The sequence below is a fragment of the Diadema antillarum genome, unplaced genomic scaffold, assembly GCF_040938485.1.
Source record: "Diadema antillarum isolate AM-2024a unplaced genomic scaffold, OU_Dant_1.0 seq00000523_RagTag, whole genome shotgun sequence".
NCBI classification, from domain to species: Eukaryota; Metazoa; Echinodermata; class Echinoidea; order Diadematoida; family Diadematidae; genus Diadema; species Diadema antillarum.
Window position 1 is genome coordinate 1,120,067 of NW_027271475.1, and position 16,440 is coordinate 1,136,506.

At 38.7% G+C, this 16,440-nt stretch overlaps 1 protein-coding gene across 1 annotated transcript in view; it reads left to right on the forward strand.

Annotated features, from left to right (window-relative positions):
* LOC139734330 (synapse-associated protein 1-like) overlaps positions 1 to 16,440 on the forward strand; it is a 36,871-nt gene that overhangs the window by 9,969 nt on the left and 10,462 nt on the right. Inside the window, exons 5-8 of the mRNA XM_071645122.1 lie at positions 423 to 514; positions 1,399 to 1,464; positions 7,404 to 7,607; positions 10,534 to 10,592. Of these exons, the coding sequence (XP_071501223.1) occupies positions 423 to 514; positions 1,399 to 1,464; positions 7,404 to 7,607; positions 10,534 to 10,592 (421 nt within the window). The remainder of the gene's footprint in view (positions 1 to 422; positions 515 to 1,398; positions 1,465 to 7,403; positions 7,608 to 10,533; positions 10,593 to 16,440) is intronic.

Consider the following 16,440-nt stretch of genomic DNA (forward strand, 5'->3'; position numbering starts at 1 on the left):
TATGGAATTGGTGACTTCAAAAATAGTGAACATGGGTTAAAATCTACAAATGGCTCTGTTCTGTCTGTAATAAGAAACAAGGCCACTGTGCCAAGGATTGATTTGACCATTCAGCAAGGGAATTTTCAGTGGTGTCTATGAGCAGGAGACTGATACAGACATGTTACAAGCTAGTTGCAGGTACTTGAAGCTGACCTGAATCAAACTAAAACAGAAATTACAGCACTGGGCACACATTGTAAGCAAAGTTCAATTGGTTTGTGCTATTCTGCGTAACTCTGTGTTAATATTTTGTTAGCAGGAGGCCCCTTCAGCTCCAAATATCACATTGAGTTTGGAAAAAAGAAGTCAGTACTGAGTGCAGCTTTGAACTATTGCACATTTAAGTCTGGTGCTAACATATTTTGCTTAATATTTTACAGAATCACTGAGGAAAATTTCTGGAGAAATTACTTCTACCGGGTGTCCCTGATCAAACAGTCTTCCCAGCTTACATCATTGGCAGCAAAATCAGGTAAGATTCAGAGGAGGGTTGACCGACTGGACAGTAAAATTGCTGTCATGCTAATCAGATTGTACTACCCCTTCATATAAAGAGAAATAGTGTAGTACTTTAAATCATTATATTAGTTCAAACTCCCTAATACACAATATTGGCTGGGGATAAACAAGGAAGGAAGGACTGCAACACATCTGGTTCAGAATCATGTAAAAAAAAAAAATGAAATTAGATGAGTTGAAACTAGTGCATATATCGATCGCACATTTTCGTGTCCGTCTATGTGGTCAGAGAAAGTTGGAGAATATAGATTTCTGTTTGTGGTAGGGAAGAATTGTACATACTCTAAACTTTCCAGAATGTTTATTTCAAACAAATCTACCCTCGAAAAAATAGAGAGATCTTGCCACAAGAAAGAGACCTTTTAGAAAACTTGCTTTGTGCAGTCACGTTCTTGGAAATCAGAAATTCAAAAGTCATGGGTTACTGAAGAACGCAGCAACAACTTACTTCATAAAAATGAAGAATTATTTAAATGAAAACAATCTTTGAAAAGATATAAGCAGTCAAACGTTTGAATTTTGACTGCATTCGTTAAGAATTTTATTTTCTAAAGCATATCTCAAGCGTGTTGGGTACGGTGGTGATGGACCACAAAGGATTTTCTTTAGTATTTTTCATCTACTTGTTACTCTTGAAATTCAATGTGTCCACTTCCCGAATCTGTAATTTGTATCCGTTACTGTACATTTCCGTCATTTCTTCAATGCCGTAAACTCAAGTGTAGAGTTTTAATAGACTGTATGATATTGCTAGAGAGAGAGTGAGAGAGAGAGAGAGAGGGAGAGAGAGAGAAAACAAAAAAAAACTAACTAAACAGTCTTGTAAATTTCTTAAAGGTGATGGTAGAAAAGGGAGTGGCTCAGCTTCACATTCTTCAGATGAAGGTTCATCGCAAAAAGGAGGTAAGTCATCAAGGTCTTGTGATGCCCTAGGTTCAGAAATAGATCAGAAACACAGGACAAAAACAGGAAAAAAAAACACTTGGCAAACTGACTTAAATTCGTATCAGTATTGTGTCTGTTATAATTCCATTGTATCTTATTTTCATCAGCATTAGATTCCAACAAAACTTGTATTTACTCTGCATCATATTGCTATGTGTGACTGCTCAGTTTTTGTATTCCTAGTTTGATATTTCTTGAATTCATTTATTATCACCATAATGATTATTTGCACCATTGTCAAATAGATATTTTTTAAAGCTAGGCAAATAAAGTTTGACTGCACTCAGCAGACAGCAAATGGAGTGATCTCCTTTAGTGATTCATAGCAATTTGACAGTGCAGGAATTCCTCTTTGCTAGTGGAGTGTGTTTTGAAGTGAGGAATAACAAGTGGTTTTGAATTGCTTTGTAATGAGGTTACATACTCCTCATCATGGACTGAAAGATGCGTTGTTTTTTTTTTAGCTTACAGGAATGCAGGTTAAGTGATGATTCTCTACAAAAAGAATCCAAGGAAAATGAAGACTTTTAATGGAGAAACGAAAAACAATCGCGTAACATGTTCTTTTATGCCTCCGCAACGAAGTGGCCGGAGGCATTATGTTTTCGGGTCGTCCGTCCGTCCGTCCGTCCCGTTTTGTTTTTGTCGATATCTCAAGAACCGTGTGGTGGTTTTACATCAAACTTGGTATGAGGGTATATCCTTGGGGGATAATACTTTGTGTGGATTTTAGGGTCACAGGGTCAAAGGTCAAAGGTCACAGGTTATTTTGTGAAAAAAAAATTTAAATTTCATGTTTTTCTCCATATCTCGCAAATGGTTCAAGGTATCTTCATGGAACTTAGTATATATGCTTGTACTGATGGGCAGTGATTATCTAGGGAAGTTGGGGGTCATGGGTCAAAGGTCAGGGGGTCAAAGGTCGAGGTCAACTCCTCAAAATATCACTACTTTCCTTTAAATGCAATATGCCTGAAGGTTTTTTTTTTTTTTTAATTTGATGTATGGCATGTATTACCCAATATATATTTTTGGGGAAGTTTCTTGCCTAAAGGTCAAAGGTCAAAAGGTAAAAGGTCAAGTGAAAGTGCTAAATTGCACTTTTTCCTCCATATCTCGAAAGTAACTCAAGGTATCATCATGAAACTTACATATTTATGCATGTTCAACCTAACAGTGATTCTCTTTGGAACTGTGAGGTCAAAGGTCAAAGACCAGGTTTAGATAATGCTATTTTCCCATTTGATACTGAAATTATACTTTTTCTCAATACCTTGAAAATTACTCAATGCATAAACTTATAAAAGGGTCAAAAGTCAAGTAAAAATCATCAATTCCCCAAATACCTGCACTTTTACATTTTAATCATTCATCCAATTGAACCTAGTTCTAGGAAAGTGAACATTAAGCACATTTGTGTCAAACCTGTCATTTTAATATTTTGCCAATTGTGTGAAACTGTCATCACACATTGTCAAGACATTGTACTATAGACCTATTAGGAAAACCATGCATTATGGCGGAGGCATATCAGTAGCCGTAGCGATATATCTAGTTATGCTAGTCACCTAGGAAAGTTATAGTCAATTGTTGGCTTGCCAGAAGTAAAAACATACATGTACATTGTAGTTATGTACAATTATCAGCTATATAGGACGTTTTAGCGGCGCATTAAAAACGCGTATTGTTGTCCGCTCAATTTTTACCGTTCAATATCAGAGCATATTGAACGAAACACATAGGCCAATGTATTAATTCTCCATAGGCTACCGTTGTTTCTTGCCGTTCAAGATAACACCATATTCAATTCTGTCTCGTCTATTGCGCGAGCGCTTGCTGAATGCCCAAACGCTTGCTACTAGTGCGCGTCATATTGTTACAATTCACAAGCACGCAGACATCTTGCTAGTTACTTGTTTCATACGCAGTTTTAGGGGCTTCCCCTTTTCAGTGCTAGGATGTGACTGCCAAGTCAACTTCAAAGACGAGTAGAAGCCCGGTAATTTTGAGCAGTTTATGCTTGCTCCTCTTGATTGTATAGGGGCAAGTCCAAGATAATGCGCGCGTTACGTATGGGACATTCAGAGACTTTTATGACCTGAAAAATAGTGTTAATGGCCTTTGATCATATTGAACTTCATCATGGTGATTGATATCTAGGAGAAGTATAAACATGTAAAAGATTGAGAAAAATGACCTTGGCAATTATATTTTAGAAGAGAAAATATGTGCCGTTACGTATGGGACCAGAAAACTTTTGTTTTTTTGAACATTTTTTTCAACCTCAAAACTCTCTGAAAGTATTTCATTCTATAACTTGTAACTCACTGTGATAAAAGTCACAACACTCAAGATTATCACAGGTAAGTTTCATGTCATTAGGCAAAAAGCTCTAATTACAGGTTCTAATTAAAGACAGACATGACGTGTTACGTATGGGACAGTTACGTATGGGACAGTTTGTCCCCCATTCATTTAGTGTGTGAAGAACCATGTTTATGGGAATTTTGCATAATTATTGTAGTAAAATCAATTGAAACTACTCAAATACTGATCCAGATTGTCAAGGAAACATTATTCCCCGAATATTCACCATCATAATCATATTCAATCATATTTTCATATTTTTATGACCAACCTGAGTATGCATGCCCTTTGTCCCCCATTCGTTTAGTGTGTGGAGAACCAAGTTTATATGGGTATTTTGCAAAATAATTTTGCAAAATAGCCATAAACAAATTTTTGCATAAATATTGAGGTAGAATCAGTTGAAATTACTCAAATGCTATTCCAGATTGACAAGGGAACAATATTCCCCGTGTATTTACCATCATAATCATATTTAATAATATTCTATATTTCTTATGACTAACCTGAGTATGTATGCCCTATTTTTATCAGGATAGTTACTACTGAAAAATTGAATAGTTTAAAGTGTTTACTTCCATTGATGAAGGGCAGTTTGCCATTTAGTTTCAACAAAAAATGACTTGACACAAGAAATATTAATTTTAATAAATAAGCAATACCTGCTGCGTGGAACCCCAGTGATCGAGTAGATATATGTCTGTCTAGCAGTCAGGTAATTGATTCGTGTCACACCTCGGTATGTATACCCATGAATTCTGTCGTGGCTACATTGTACTATTGAAACTGAATAAGGACTATTTGTGTATCACTTGCAATAAAAAGGAATCATTTTACTTTACATATTTTTTTTTGTATATATCACAACCATTTCAAATTGGATCTCCATCACATAAACTTTGAATTCCTCTAGTTTTAGGATTGTATGCTCTTTAGTAATTCATATAATTGGTTTCCAATCATCTCATTAAATGTTGAAAACTGAATCCCCATTTCTACAAAAACTATACCATCCCTTTAATGCTGATTTTTCATTGTGCATTTTGCCATTTTCCCCTCCCCCTTTCTGAAAATTGTTCAGTCACGTACATGCATTGTTTCAAGTGTCTAAAACTCAAAAAGTAGCTACAATGTTGGGATGCTTTCTTCAGGATGATTGACCATTTGTGTACTGAGAGACCTTCCCAGCTAGCTACATGCATTCACATGCAATATGTATGGGGATGTCCCATACGTAACGCATTTGTCCCATACGTAACATTATTTTAATGCCTAATAGAATATATTTCTTTTACTGTTTTTTCTTTTTTCTATGGTATTTAGTTTCTCTAAACAATAAATTAGAACTTTCCAAAAGGGCATTAAAATATCCATAGCAATTTCAGAAAAAACCTAAAAAAATGACCTCAATTTGTTACGTATGGGACATCTCATGATAAGACACGAGCTAATTTGCATAATCATTTGCATAATCCCTAAATTTTTATACCAAGTTAAACTATTTGATGAACTTCTTATGTCCACATATTAATCAAATATCATATGCTTTCCTTTGAATTAATATGAATTTTTATAAATGTCCCATACGTAACGCTGTATTTCACATTTATGCAAATGAAGCCCTTGAAATTTGCATAAACTTACATAATATCATTTTTTCCTCCATGGAAATCAAAACTTCAACTCATAAGCTTCAAAATGATACCAAACACGTCAATATTGAGCAAAGATGAAATTTTGCCTTCTGAGGGGACCTTATCTTGGACTTGCCCATAGATGATAATAATTATATTGGAAGGCCTTGATTCATGGAATATCAGGGATTATACATCACATGTATGGAATCTTGCCATCTGATTGGATGAATGCTGGTCACATGACATTCAGAGGAATCGGCTATCCAACGCTCACACTCAATGGCAGTGCAATAGTCGACTATTGAACGATACAAGCGAGCCGGCAGTGCAATAGACCCTAGGACACACTGAACTTATGTATCGTACAGCTAGCTGGCATTGATGCATACGTGCACCCGCAGGGTTTGCGCTGCGCCAGCGCAGCACGCAACAACCGGTTCACCAGTCCACCATGTGTACCATACCACTACTGGTCACCACGTACCCACGCACGTCGCACGGCCATGCCACTACGTTATCATGGCTACGTAGACCTACCTCTTTTCACCCGAGCTTTGTTCTCGTCTCTGATGAGGATCTCAGCGCATTGCTAATCATGAGTGAAATGCAGCAGCAAATACTAAGAAAGTGATCAAATACAGTATGCTTTAAATAGAGGTAAGCAGACTCTCTAGACCTAGCTATATAGGGTATAGTTAGACCTTTTTTTCAAGACCTAGGGGGCCTACCAGAGATCGAGCCAGTGGCAGTACGTTACGTAGCTAGTTGGCCTAACGTTAGGTGTAGGCTTTTGCATAGTTCTCGATCTACCTATTTAGGGTTAAAGCATATCTATTTTTGGTCCAAACTCTAGACCATGCCTAGATATTTTGATATCATGTGTTGTATAAAACAAATATTCAATGTTTATCATTCGTGCGACGGTACCGAATATTACATTCGGTGCAAGTTTAACCGTTCTTCGCGTCGTTGAATAGAACGGTTAAACTTGCACGCTCATGTAATATTCGGAACCATCGCACTCATAAACATTGAATATTTGTATAATATTGCACTCGTTAGGGTCAATATTGCACTCATCTTCGATTCGTGCAATATTGGCCCTAACTCGTGCAATATTCACTGGTATCCCATTCATAGCCATCCAATATAATATAGTTACGTAGCATCCATATTTCATGTGATTTTATGGAGACTGATCACACATGAAATAGTTAACATGGAAATTTTGCAAAGCCATGAATAATGTGAATGTATTATACGTGTGCATCTCAACTTTTTTAATTCAAGGCCCACTTTGGCTCCTACTCTTATATATATATATATATATTTTTTTTTTTTTAGGCCAAGTTAGATGAAATATCCTTCTTTTTTTATGTCAGTTTTGGTTGAGAAGCATGGTCTTATACCGCTTGATATTTGTGTAAAACTTTTGATCTCAATATCCACTATGTACTGTAAAACGAGGAATTTTCGCGTGCATTTTAATTTCGCGAATTTCGCGAGCACCAAGATTCGCAAAATTAAAATGCACGCGAAAGTTCTTGTCTACACTATATGCATTGAATGCCAGTGGCAGTTTGCGAAAATTTCATGCCGCAAAAAAGGCCGTCGGCTCCAATTCGCGAAAAATTCATGGCACGAATATATCATGTTTTACAGTACCTCCCCTTATCAACTGTTAACATGATGAAGGTGAAGATGGGTCAGTCTCTTCATGAGAGCTTCAGCGTTGATGGCTGAATATTGTGGAGGTAAATGGTGTGTGTTCAAATCGAGAGTTTACTAATTTCAGATGATGTACCAATAGAGATGAGCTTCTACTCCAGTATCCCAAAACTGTTGTTCACTGTCGGGTTGTTGTGCTGTGTTGAATCCCAAAATACCCACCAGACAAGACGCCGCCCACCGATGCCAAGAGTGCCAAGAGTCTTCCCTCGAAACCCGCCAAGGGGGCTGATGAGGATGAGGAGCAGCTGGAGATCGATAGGCCGGACAGCCCTCCGGGGTCGGAGTTCATCAGCGACGCCTTCAACTCAGAGTTGGATGAGGCTGACCTCAAGAAGGGCATGGAGCAGCTTGGAATGGACAAGAAAGGTGGGACATGGTCACATCACTTCGACTTTTGTCCTTGCAGGGCTAACTGTGCAATACAGTCCCACCTCACATGTGTGTCACACGTCTCCTTCAGCAAAGATTAGGGTCTCGTTTGATGCCAACCTGTCGGTATATGACTTTTTTGAAAGTATGTAAATTCATCATGACCAGAAGACTGATGACCAAACTCATAGTATTTGCTAGCCCCCCATAATGTTTGATATGCTCGCTTGAATTTGCAACAATCTTTCAGTTGTCTCAACTACAATGTATAATGACTACCATACAAATTTTACTTTTACACATGTTTGTATACTGTAGCTTCCTGTGATGTGTGGCCTGCCTGTAGGAATTTTTGACTATCTTGCAATTTTCCAGGGATGTTTTTTACTGTTGCTCTACAAGACAAAGGAACCAGGCCTGGATTTGAATCTATCATCACCCCCCCCCCCCCCATAACATCTATGTAATACTTTGCACATCAAAACATCTGTTGGTACCTGCATACCTTCTCCACTATTAGAGTCATATGTGTTGATGTTTTTATTATCATGCTCTAGAAAATGAAAGTGAAATATCTAAAGTAGAATAGTTAATTTGCTGAAACCTTATGAAAGAAAAAAATACTGTTTATTTCAGAAAATATTTCTTTCTCCATGTGTCTCTGCATCTTATATTTATTGCAAGAAGAGTAGGAAATGAAAAAAATAAAATGATTTTGACAAATGAACAATATCATTGCATCAGAGACTCCAACCCAAAGCACCTTCTGATCTGGAGATTCTCCCGCCTGAAACCCCTAGCAAACGGGAGACTCCAACTTGATGTGTGCGAAGCGCGAAGTTCCTAGGGTTCTAGATGCTCTCTGGTGCTATCTAAGGCTTATTTTTTCAACATACGATAGAAATAAGTAAGAAATCCTTTCCAACGGGAGACAAAGAGCCAGGGCGGGAGAAATTAAATCTCAAGCGGGAGAACGGAGATTTTGCAAAAATGGGTTTTCGGCGGGAGATCTCCCGTCGAAAACGGGAGAGTTGGAGTCTCTGTTGCGTACAAGACACAAACAGTTCATGACACAGTGTACTACACAGACCTGTGATTGACAGATTGTCCAAGCCACGACTAAGAGTAGGCTTATTACAGATCACTACATTTGTTATCTGGATCACATAAGCTTGACATCAAGACTTAGAATCCATTTTGTATTGTATCTAATGATTTTTGTCTCGCCCACCGGAGGTGAAGGCGAGACTAAGGGATCCAAATGGCGTCCGTCCGTCGTCCGTCCGTCGTCCGTCCGTCGTCCGTCGTCCGTCACAAATGTTAAAGTTTACCTGCAAGACTCTCTTATGATGCATAACTTGGCAACTGTTATAGCAATGGCAGCCACACTTGGGTGATAGAAGCACTAGGGGTATCTTCATGTTATGGTGTTGTCAGAGGTCATGTGATGAGGTCAAAGGTCATTTGAGGTCATATATTAAAGGGTATGTGCAAGACCCTCTTTTCTATGTTAAAGTTTACCTGCAAGACTCTCTTTTGACAAATAACTTCACATAAGTTGCTTGGATTACAACCTAACTTGGGTCATAGATGCACTGGGGGTACCTTCATGTTATGGTGCCGTTGGAGGTCACAGGATAAGGTCAAAGGTCATTTTGAGGTCATACGTTAAAGTTTACTTGCAAGACTCTCTTATCACATGTAACTCGACACATGTTGCTACAATGGCAATCAAACTTGGGTGATGGATGCACTGGGGGTACCTTCATGTTATGGTGCCGTAAGAGGTCACATGATAAGGTCAAAGGTCATTTGAGGTCATACGTTAAAGTTTACTTGCAAGACTCTCTTATCACACGTAACTCAGCACATGTTGCTACAATGACAATCAAACTTGGGTGATGGTAGATGTCTCTTGGGAAGTTGAAGGTAACCACAAGGTCAAAGGTTACAGACAGGGGTCAACGAACTTTTAGGGCCCAATGGTAAGTTTTTAGGGCGCATTTCGTTTATGGCTCATAACTTTTGATCCCTTTGTCCGTTTGTGACCAAACTTGGATGGAACATGTCCCTTGGGGAGGTGAAGGTCGTCACAAGGTCAAAGGTCACAGACAGGGGTCAACAAACTTTTAGGGCCCAATGTTATGTTTTTAGGGCGCGTTTTGATTGTGGCTCATAACTTTTGATCCCTATGTCCGTTTGTGACCAAACTTGGACAGTAGATGTCCCTTGGGGAGTTAAAGGTCATCACAAAGTCAAAGGTCACAGAAAGGGGTCAACAAATTTTTAGGGCCCAATGTTAAGTTTTTATGGCGCGTTTCGATTATGGCTCATTACTTTTGATCCCTTTGTCCGTTTGTGACCAAACTTGGATGGTAAATGTCCCTTAGGGTATTGAAGGTCACCACAAGGTCAAAGGTCATAAGCAGGTCAATTAACTTCTGGGAGTTATAAAAAATATTAATTCCTTGTACGCGAATGGGCGAGACACAATTTGGCGATTGCCTTGTTTTTTTCCTAGGGTAGCTGTGTGTGTGTGTTTGTGTGTGTGTGTGTGTTTGTTTGTTTTTTGCATTCTTTTAGTGGAACAAACTGCACACACGTTGACAATTGCATCAGATGTTACAGGGGCGGATCCAGGAATTCCGTATAGAGGCACCTTTACAAAATTAAAGGAGGCGCACACACCCCATTTTTTTCTTTTTCTTTCTTTTATCTTTAACAAGAAATAAAGAGAGGGTGAGTGCCCAGTGCGCGCCCCTCTGGATCTGCCACTGTGCTAAATGCTTGCATAAACACTAATTTAGTAATTACGTTCTCAGCAAAGGTCTGTAGTAGATGTGTTACAGTTCTCACTAAAGCATTAAAAAGTCTAACCCAACTTGGTATCTTTTCTCGACCCCACTCCTCATATCAATCACAGATGAAGAAGTCACAGAAGATGTACCAGAGTGGGAGAAAGAGCTTCAACAGGAATTACAGGTAAGTTAGTGGACATTGACGTTACAACAAATTGATTAGAAACATTGTAATTTCATTGTGATCTCTACCTCTACGTATCAGAATATAATTTACTGCACATGTCATCATGCTTTTGTGATGTTGATGGTGGTGCTGTTTTTGTTGACGGTGACATTTGATTTTTATGCCTCAGCTCAACTTTTTACTGCACACAAATTATTTCATGTAGCAAAAAAGCTGCTGAAAACTGCTTGAATCGAGGAGCGGCAAGCCAATGGAGTAAAATGGAGTCAAAAGGGGCCTGAGCTTTCGATTGTTGCAGAATCTTCGTCAGAGGCAAAATGACAAACAGGAAGGGAAAGCAATGGGACCACACACAACAAGAACAGTCAGGGGAGGACTAGGGACACAGAACAAAGAAAACAAAAGGGAAGGGTTGGAAGTCATGGGCAAGGAGCCCAATAAAATAATAAGGGAGGGGATTAAAGCAGGAGGGTGGACAGACAAAAGGCAGAGGTGGGCCAGTGATGATCCCAAAGATCAAAGGGGGCAACCTGTGAAGGATAAGGATGAATAGGGAGGCAACATCAAACAAGATATTAAGGAACAACAGGAGGATAAAGAATAGGAAAATAGTGAAATAGCAACAGCATGAATGGGGGTGGGATGACCTTGAGGAGCTGAACAAGCAGCGAGCCCCAACCTGGTATATATATGCACATACAGTATATGTACACAAACAAATGCAAATGTGTGTATGTATAGGTGGTAAAGGGCTAATTATAAAAGAGACTCTGACAAGAGGAAGGAATTAATCAGTAATAAAAAGGTGTGCATTATGAATATGAGCAAAGAATGGCAAAAAAAAAATGTTAATAGTCATTTCCCTCCTGGATATTGAGGCCATGGGTTGGATTGTGTGAAGTCAATTCATCCAGAGCTTTGCTCTGCTGGTTTGGACTGTGTCTGGATGAATGTCCGAAGATTCAATGCCCAGTAGAATCATGTCAGTGATGGAGTGAATGGGACTTGAAATGGTGGCCCACTGGAGTATCGAGCTTGGCTGTGTTGACAGTATGTGTCCATATAAGTGTCAAATGAATTTCATGAGAGTAATGACAAGGCAATAGATTGAGTTTGTATTAAACATGATATAATCGTGTACTTGAGTCAAATATGATATCAAATGCTATCATTTCTGTGAACTGCAGCTTCCCAGAAGTTGTAAATTATGATTGGATTTGATGGATAAATACTGGAAAGGGTCAGAGTGCATTAGACAGATTACCTTTAGGATGGAAGTCACATGTATGGTTGAATTTATTGTACTATTCACCTGGAAAACATGAGCTCGATTCAGTGTGGCTCATTAAACTTACAAAAGCATACAATCTTTGTTTGCTTGTGTTGGTTAGTTCTTGTATGCCAGCAGAACTGTCGTTTATTGCTCTAAAATGTTCATGTGTGGATTTATAAGAAATGTCTGAAGTAATGCCCATTGTTTCAGTCAAACTTACGGCTCAAGTGAGATATTGCGATCACTTACCATCTGTCGAGCGTTGTGTGTGGAGCGTCGTGTATTGTGTGTAAACTTCTTACATTTTCGTGTTCTTCTTGGAAACCTGTGACAGATTTTTTCCAAACTTGACAGGTAGCATCCCTAGGGGGATAGGATCTCTGTTTGTTCAATTGGGCCCCAAGAAATCTTTACAAATCTTCCTCTCTCTAGAATCAGAAATGATTTGAGCTCAGTTAATCCTATGAGTAAGTACATTGATGACTGAGGGTCAAATTTGTTCATGGCGGATCCACACGTGCCCCAATGGGCCCAGAGGGGGTTCAAATTGGGGCCGAAATTGTACATTTTCATGTTCTTGAAATCATACGGACAAATTTCACCAAACTTACATTGTATTCTAGCTGGTATTATCACTTGGATGATAGAATAATAATGTACAAATGGGCACCATTCATCCCCAAGTTGGGGTACAAATCTCCTTCTACAGTATATTAGTGACTGCAGTTTTAAGTTCTCAGGTAATAATTTGCAAGAATGCATGGAAGGTGAACTTGTGATATCCAGGTGAGCATGATGCTTCCTCTTATTACAGCTTGAGAGAGTCTTTGCCAATGCTGCCCTCTATGTTCTGGCATCTTTAGGCTCCTGAGTTACATCAAAATTATGTGACCCTCCATCACAAAACCAACAAAAAGTCATCTGACATGGATTTTTAATTATGAGCTAATTCTGAAAGAGTAGATTTTAAGCTTTAAAATGATGTATAACTCAAATCAAATGGACTCTCCTAACCTATCTAAATATTGGAAAGAAAGCACACACTCAGGAAAAGTGTGAACTGAGAAAAGAGGCTCTGAAGCACATTGGGTCTATTCAAGCGCTTAATCTTATCAAGCTGTGCCAGCTGTACGATGAATGGGACTAGAAACAGGATGTTAACCACCAGAGTAACAACAATGAAGGAATTATCAGATTAAGTTGAAATTCAGCATACATTTTGTACTTTATCAACACACTCTGTCCATGATTAATGCCAACTTTAAAAGAAGTAGCATTATCCTTTCTAAAGTTATTAGAATTAAAAGTGAAGAGTGTGTACAGGGTTTTAAAAAAATGAAATGGGGACTCTGAAGACACACAGAATCACATTATTCTTTAAAGAAGCATTCAAAATAAATTGCTAAAAAACACACTGTCCTGTTTGTTTTATGATCCCAAATTGTAGCATAATGTAGATGAAGACCTGCTCTTTGAGAAAATATGAAAAAGTCAATATTGCCTAGGTTGACCCATTTCACCTATTGTCAGGCCTCACACAAAATCACAGTGCATGCGACTTTTTGTTCGTTTTGTGATGCAAGGTCACATATGCAGTCTACCAACAACATTTCATACTGATTTCATTAAAATGTGTTCTGGATGTGCTCCATGGGAAAATCCATACAAACAAATCTATTTTAGTTTGTTTGCATGACTTACTTTTTTTCTCTGTTTACTACAGTTGAACCTCTCTTATCCGGCCTCCCTTTATCCGGATCTCTCTATTATACGGACGCAATCTCGCCATGATTTTTTTTTTTTTTTTAATAATTACGGGAGGAAAGGGAGATTCCCAACTCCTTGAGAACTCCTACACAAACACACATGAATTACATATTACTTCCAACATTAACATACACCTCTATTTTAGGGTCTGTTACTGAGTGTAACAATGAAAAGGTTGCAGTATACACATTACTACATGTGGTACTACAATGGGCTACATCAGTACATGTGTATGTATATGTACATGTATAAAGCATTGAGTCTCCCGTATCCGGCCAAATCCCTTATCCGGATGAGTCCCGGTCCCGACTTGTCCGGATACGAGAGGTTCAACTGTATTTTTATTTTTCTGCTCTGGGCCAAGACTACACTGTAGGCTGGGGTCAGGGGATGCACATCAAAGACCTACTGTATGTGACATGGTTTTTTAATTGCTTACAGTGTAAATATCATAATTTAGAGGGCCATTGCATATCACTTACAGAATTTGACAATGCATGTACATGGTATATGATACTGGTGTATGATATTTATAAGGACATGCAGGGGCACTTTACCTGAGTCGATTGCATTACCATAGTGTAGCTAGTCTAGATTCTTTACCACTTTACAGTGGGACGAGAGAACTCATTACCATAGTGTGTTACAATATTACACATTCCACACTGTTCCCACTGACTCTAGGTTTGTTCCCATGTTTCAAATCAGAATGTTACAGGTGTATTGTGCAAAATTTAAAATACACACTGTTGTGTACATGGTGTATGTATGTATGATAGTGGCCAAAAGAAGTAGCATGCTGCCCACAAAATTTACATTTAGACTTGCAGTGTGATAGTCTAGATTCTGGACTCTGTTTTTGTTTATCACTATCAGTTTTCCTGGCATTCAAGTGTAAAATTTGTAAATTTGATAGCAGTCTAGATAATAGACTACAGATAGTAACATTATATCGTCGCTGGGGTGACAAGACCTTGTATCTGCAAATTTGGTGGAAATGACTTTTTTGGATTAATGGTCAAATATTGGGTTAAGTGATGTCCTGTACAAATCCCAACTGTCTTACTCCAAAAATAAGCCACCACGGCATGTCAAAGGAAAGGATATCCCATTCGTCACAGTGCTTTGGCTGCCATGTTTTTTTGGCTCTCCTGAACATTTGACATTTCGTAGATACGAGGTCTTGTCGCCCCAGCGACGATATGTGAAATGGTGATGCAGCTCAAGTAGAGTATGTTAGCGCATTGTGTAAATGTGATCATGTGTGTCCTGTCAAGGAAGACGCTGTTTTGTCCGTCTTGCATCATGTTTACCTTATATTGGTGTTGAAATCGGATATTGCCATTTGAGAAAGCAGGAAGGCAGTGCAAAACAGAGTAGATTTTCATATCAGCCAGTGTGCATATCTGGGTTCAGTCAGGTGGTATAACCACAGCTGTATGGTAGAAATCGTAATCATTATGATATGTAGACATTGTTTTCTTCGAGGTCCTGGGTACATTTTGTACCTAACATGGTTTCCTGTAAAGTGAGAGTTTCTGTGATCATAGATTAACAAGGATTTTTACACTATGCCATGTAAGCTTTTATTTTCAGGAGGGTTGAGTTCCCAATGGGCATTTTACCTGATATTACCCGGGTATTAACAGGTGCAATGCAAAACAGAGTAGATTTTCATATCAGCCAGTGTGCATAGGCCCTATCTGGGTTCAGTCAGGTGGTGTATAACCACAGCTGCATGGTAGAAATCTCAGTCATTATGGTAGACATTGTTTTCTTTGAGGTCCTGTGTACATTTTGTACCACACATGGTTTCCTGCAATGGAGAGTTTCTGTGATCATAGATTGATAAGGATTTGTGCACTATGCTGTATTAAGCTATTATTTTCAGGAGGGTTTAGTTATTGCCAATTATTTGTGAATCACTGTTGGACCGTGAATTTAAAAACATGCAAAAATGTTGCCTTGCCCTAGGGTAATACAATGTACCGGTAGTGCACTTTAATGATAGCCTTGGTGTCAATTCGCGAAAACAACATCTTGCAAAAATGTAGGGCACTATGTGACCTCCTCATCTGCGAAAATATAACGCAAAAAAAAAAAAGAAGCTTACACAGTAGGCCTACTCTGCACGTTCTACTGCCCTCTCCCATTCACGTACATACACACACACACAATACACATGTATACAATGTAGGCCCCTACATGCACACAGTCACACAGACACATGCATGGTAGCACGTACATTATGAGTTTATGTCATTATATACAGTAGAGGATGAGTATAGACTGCTCAGGACTGGAACATTACATTATCCAGTCGATGGATAACATGGTGGTTGTTGTTAGTTTCATCTTCTGTCTTTTTGTTTGGTGTATTTTTTTTTTCCTTACAACAACCAGTACTTATGAGATTTTAATGACCAGTAATGCAATCATGTGAGTAATATGCCTGTTTCAGAGTGGTTTAATTTTGCAATATATTTTCTACCTCATCCTTCAGAAATCATAGCTTCAGGAGTATAGCCTTCATATTGTAGATGACTTCTCTTCTTGTTTTATTTGCTTTTTATGTATTGATTCTATGTCACATGACCAATGAGGAGGCATAAAAGTAATGAGCAAAGTTAAGAAAAGTTTTGACGGACTGATCATTGAGGATTACGTGTCTTGCCTACATGGTAGATCACAACTACTGCTGGCAACAGACTTGAACCAGGGACCTCAAGGTGTAGAGTCTGTGGTCTCAACCACTGGGCCTCAATGGCCCATCTTGTTGAATACTTCCCGAATTGTGCACAGATT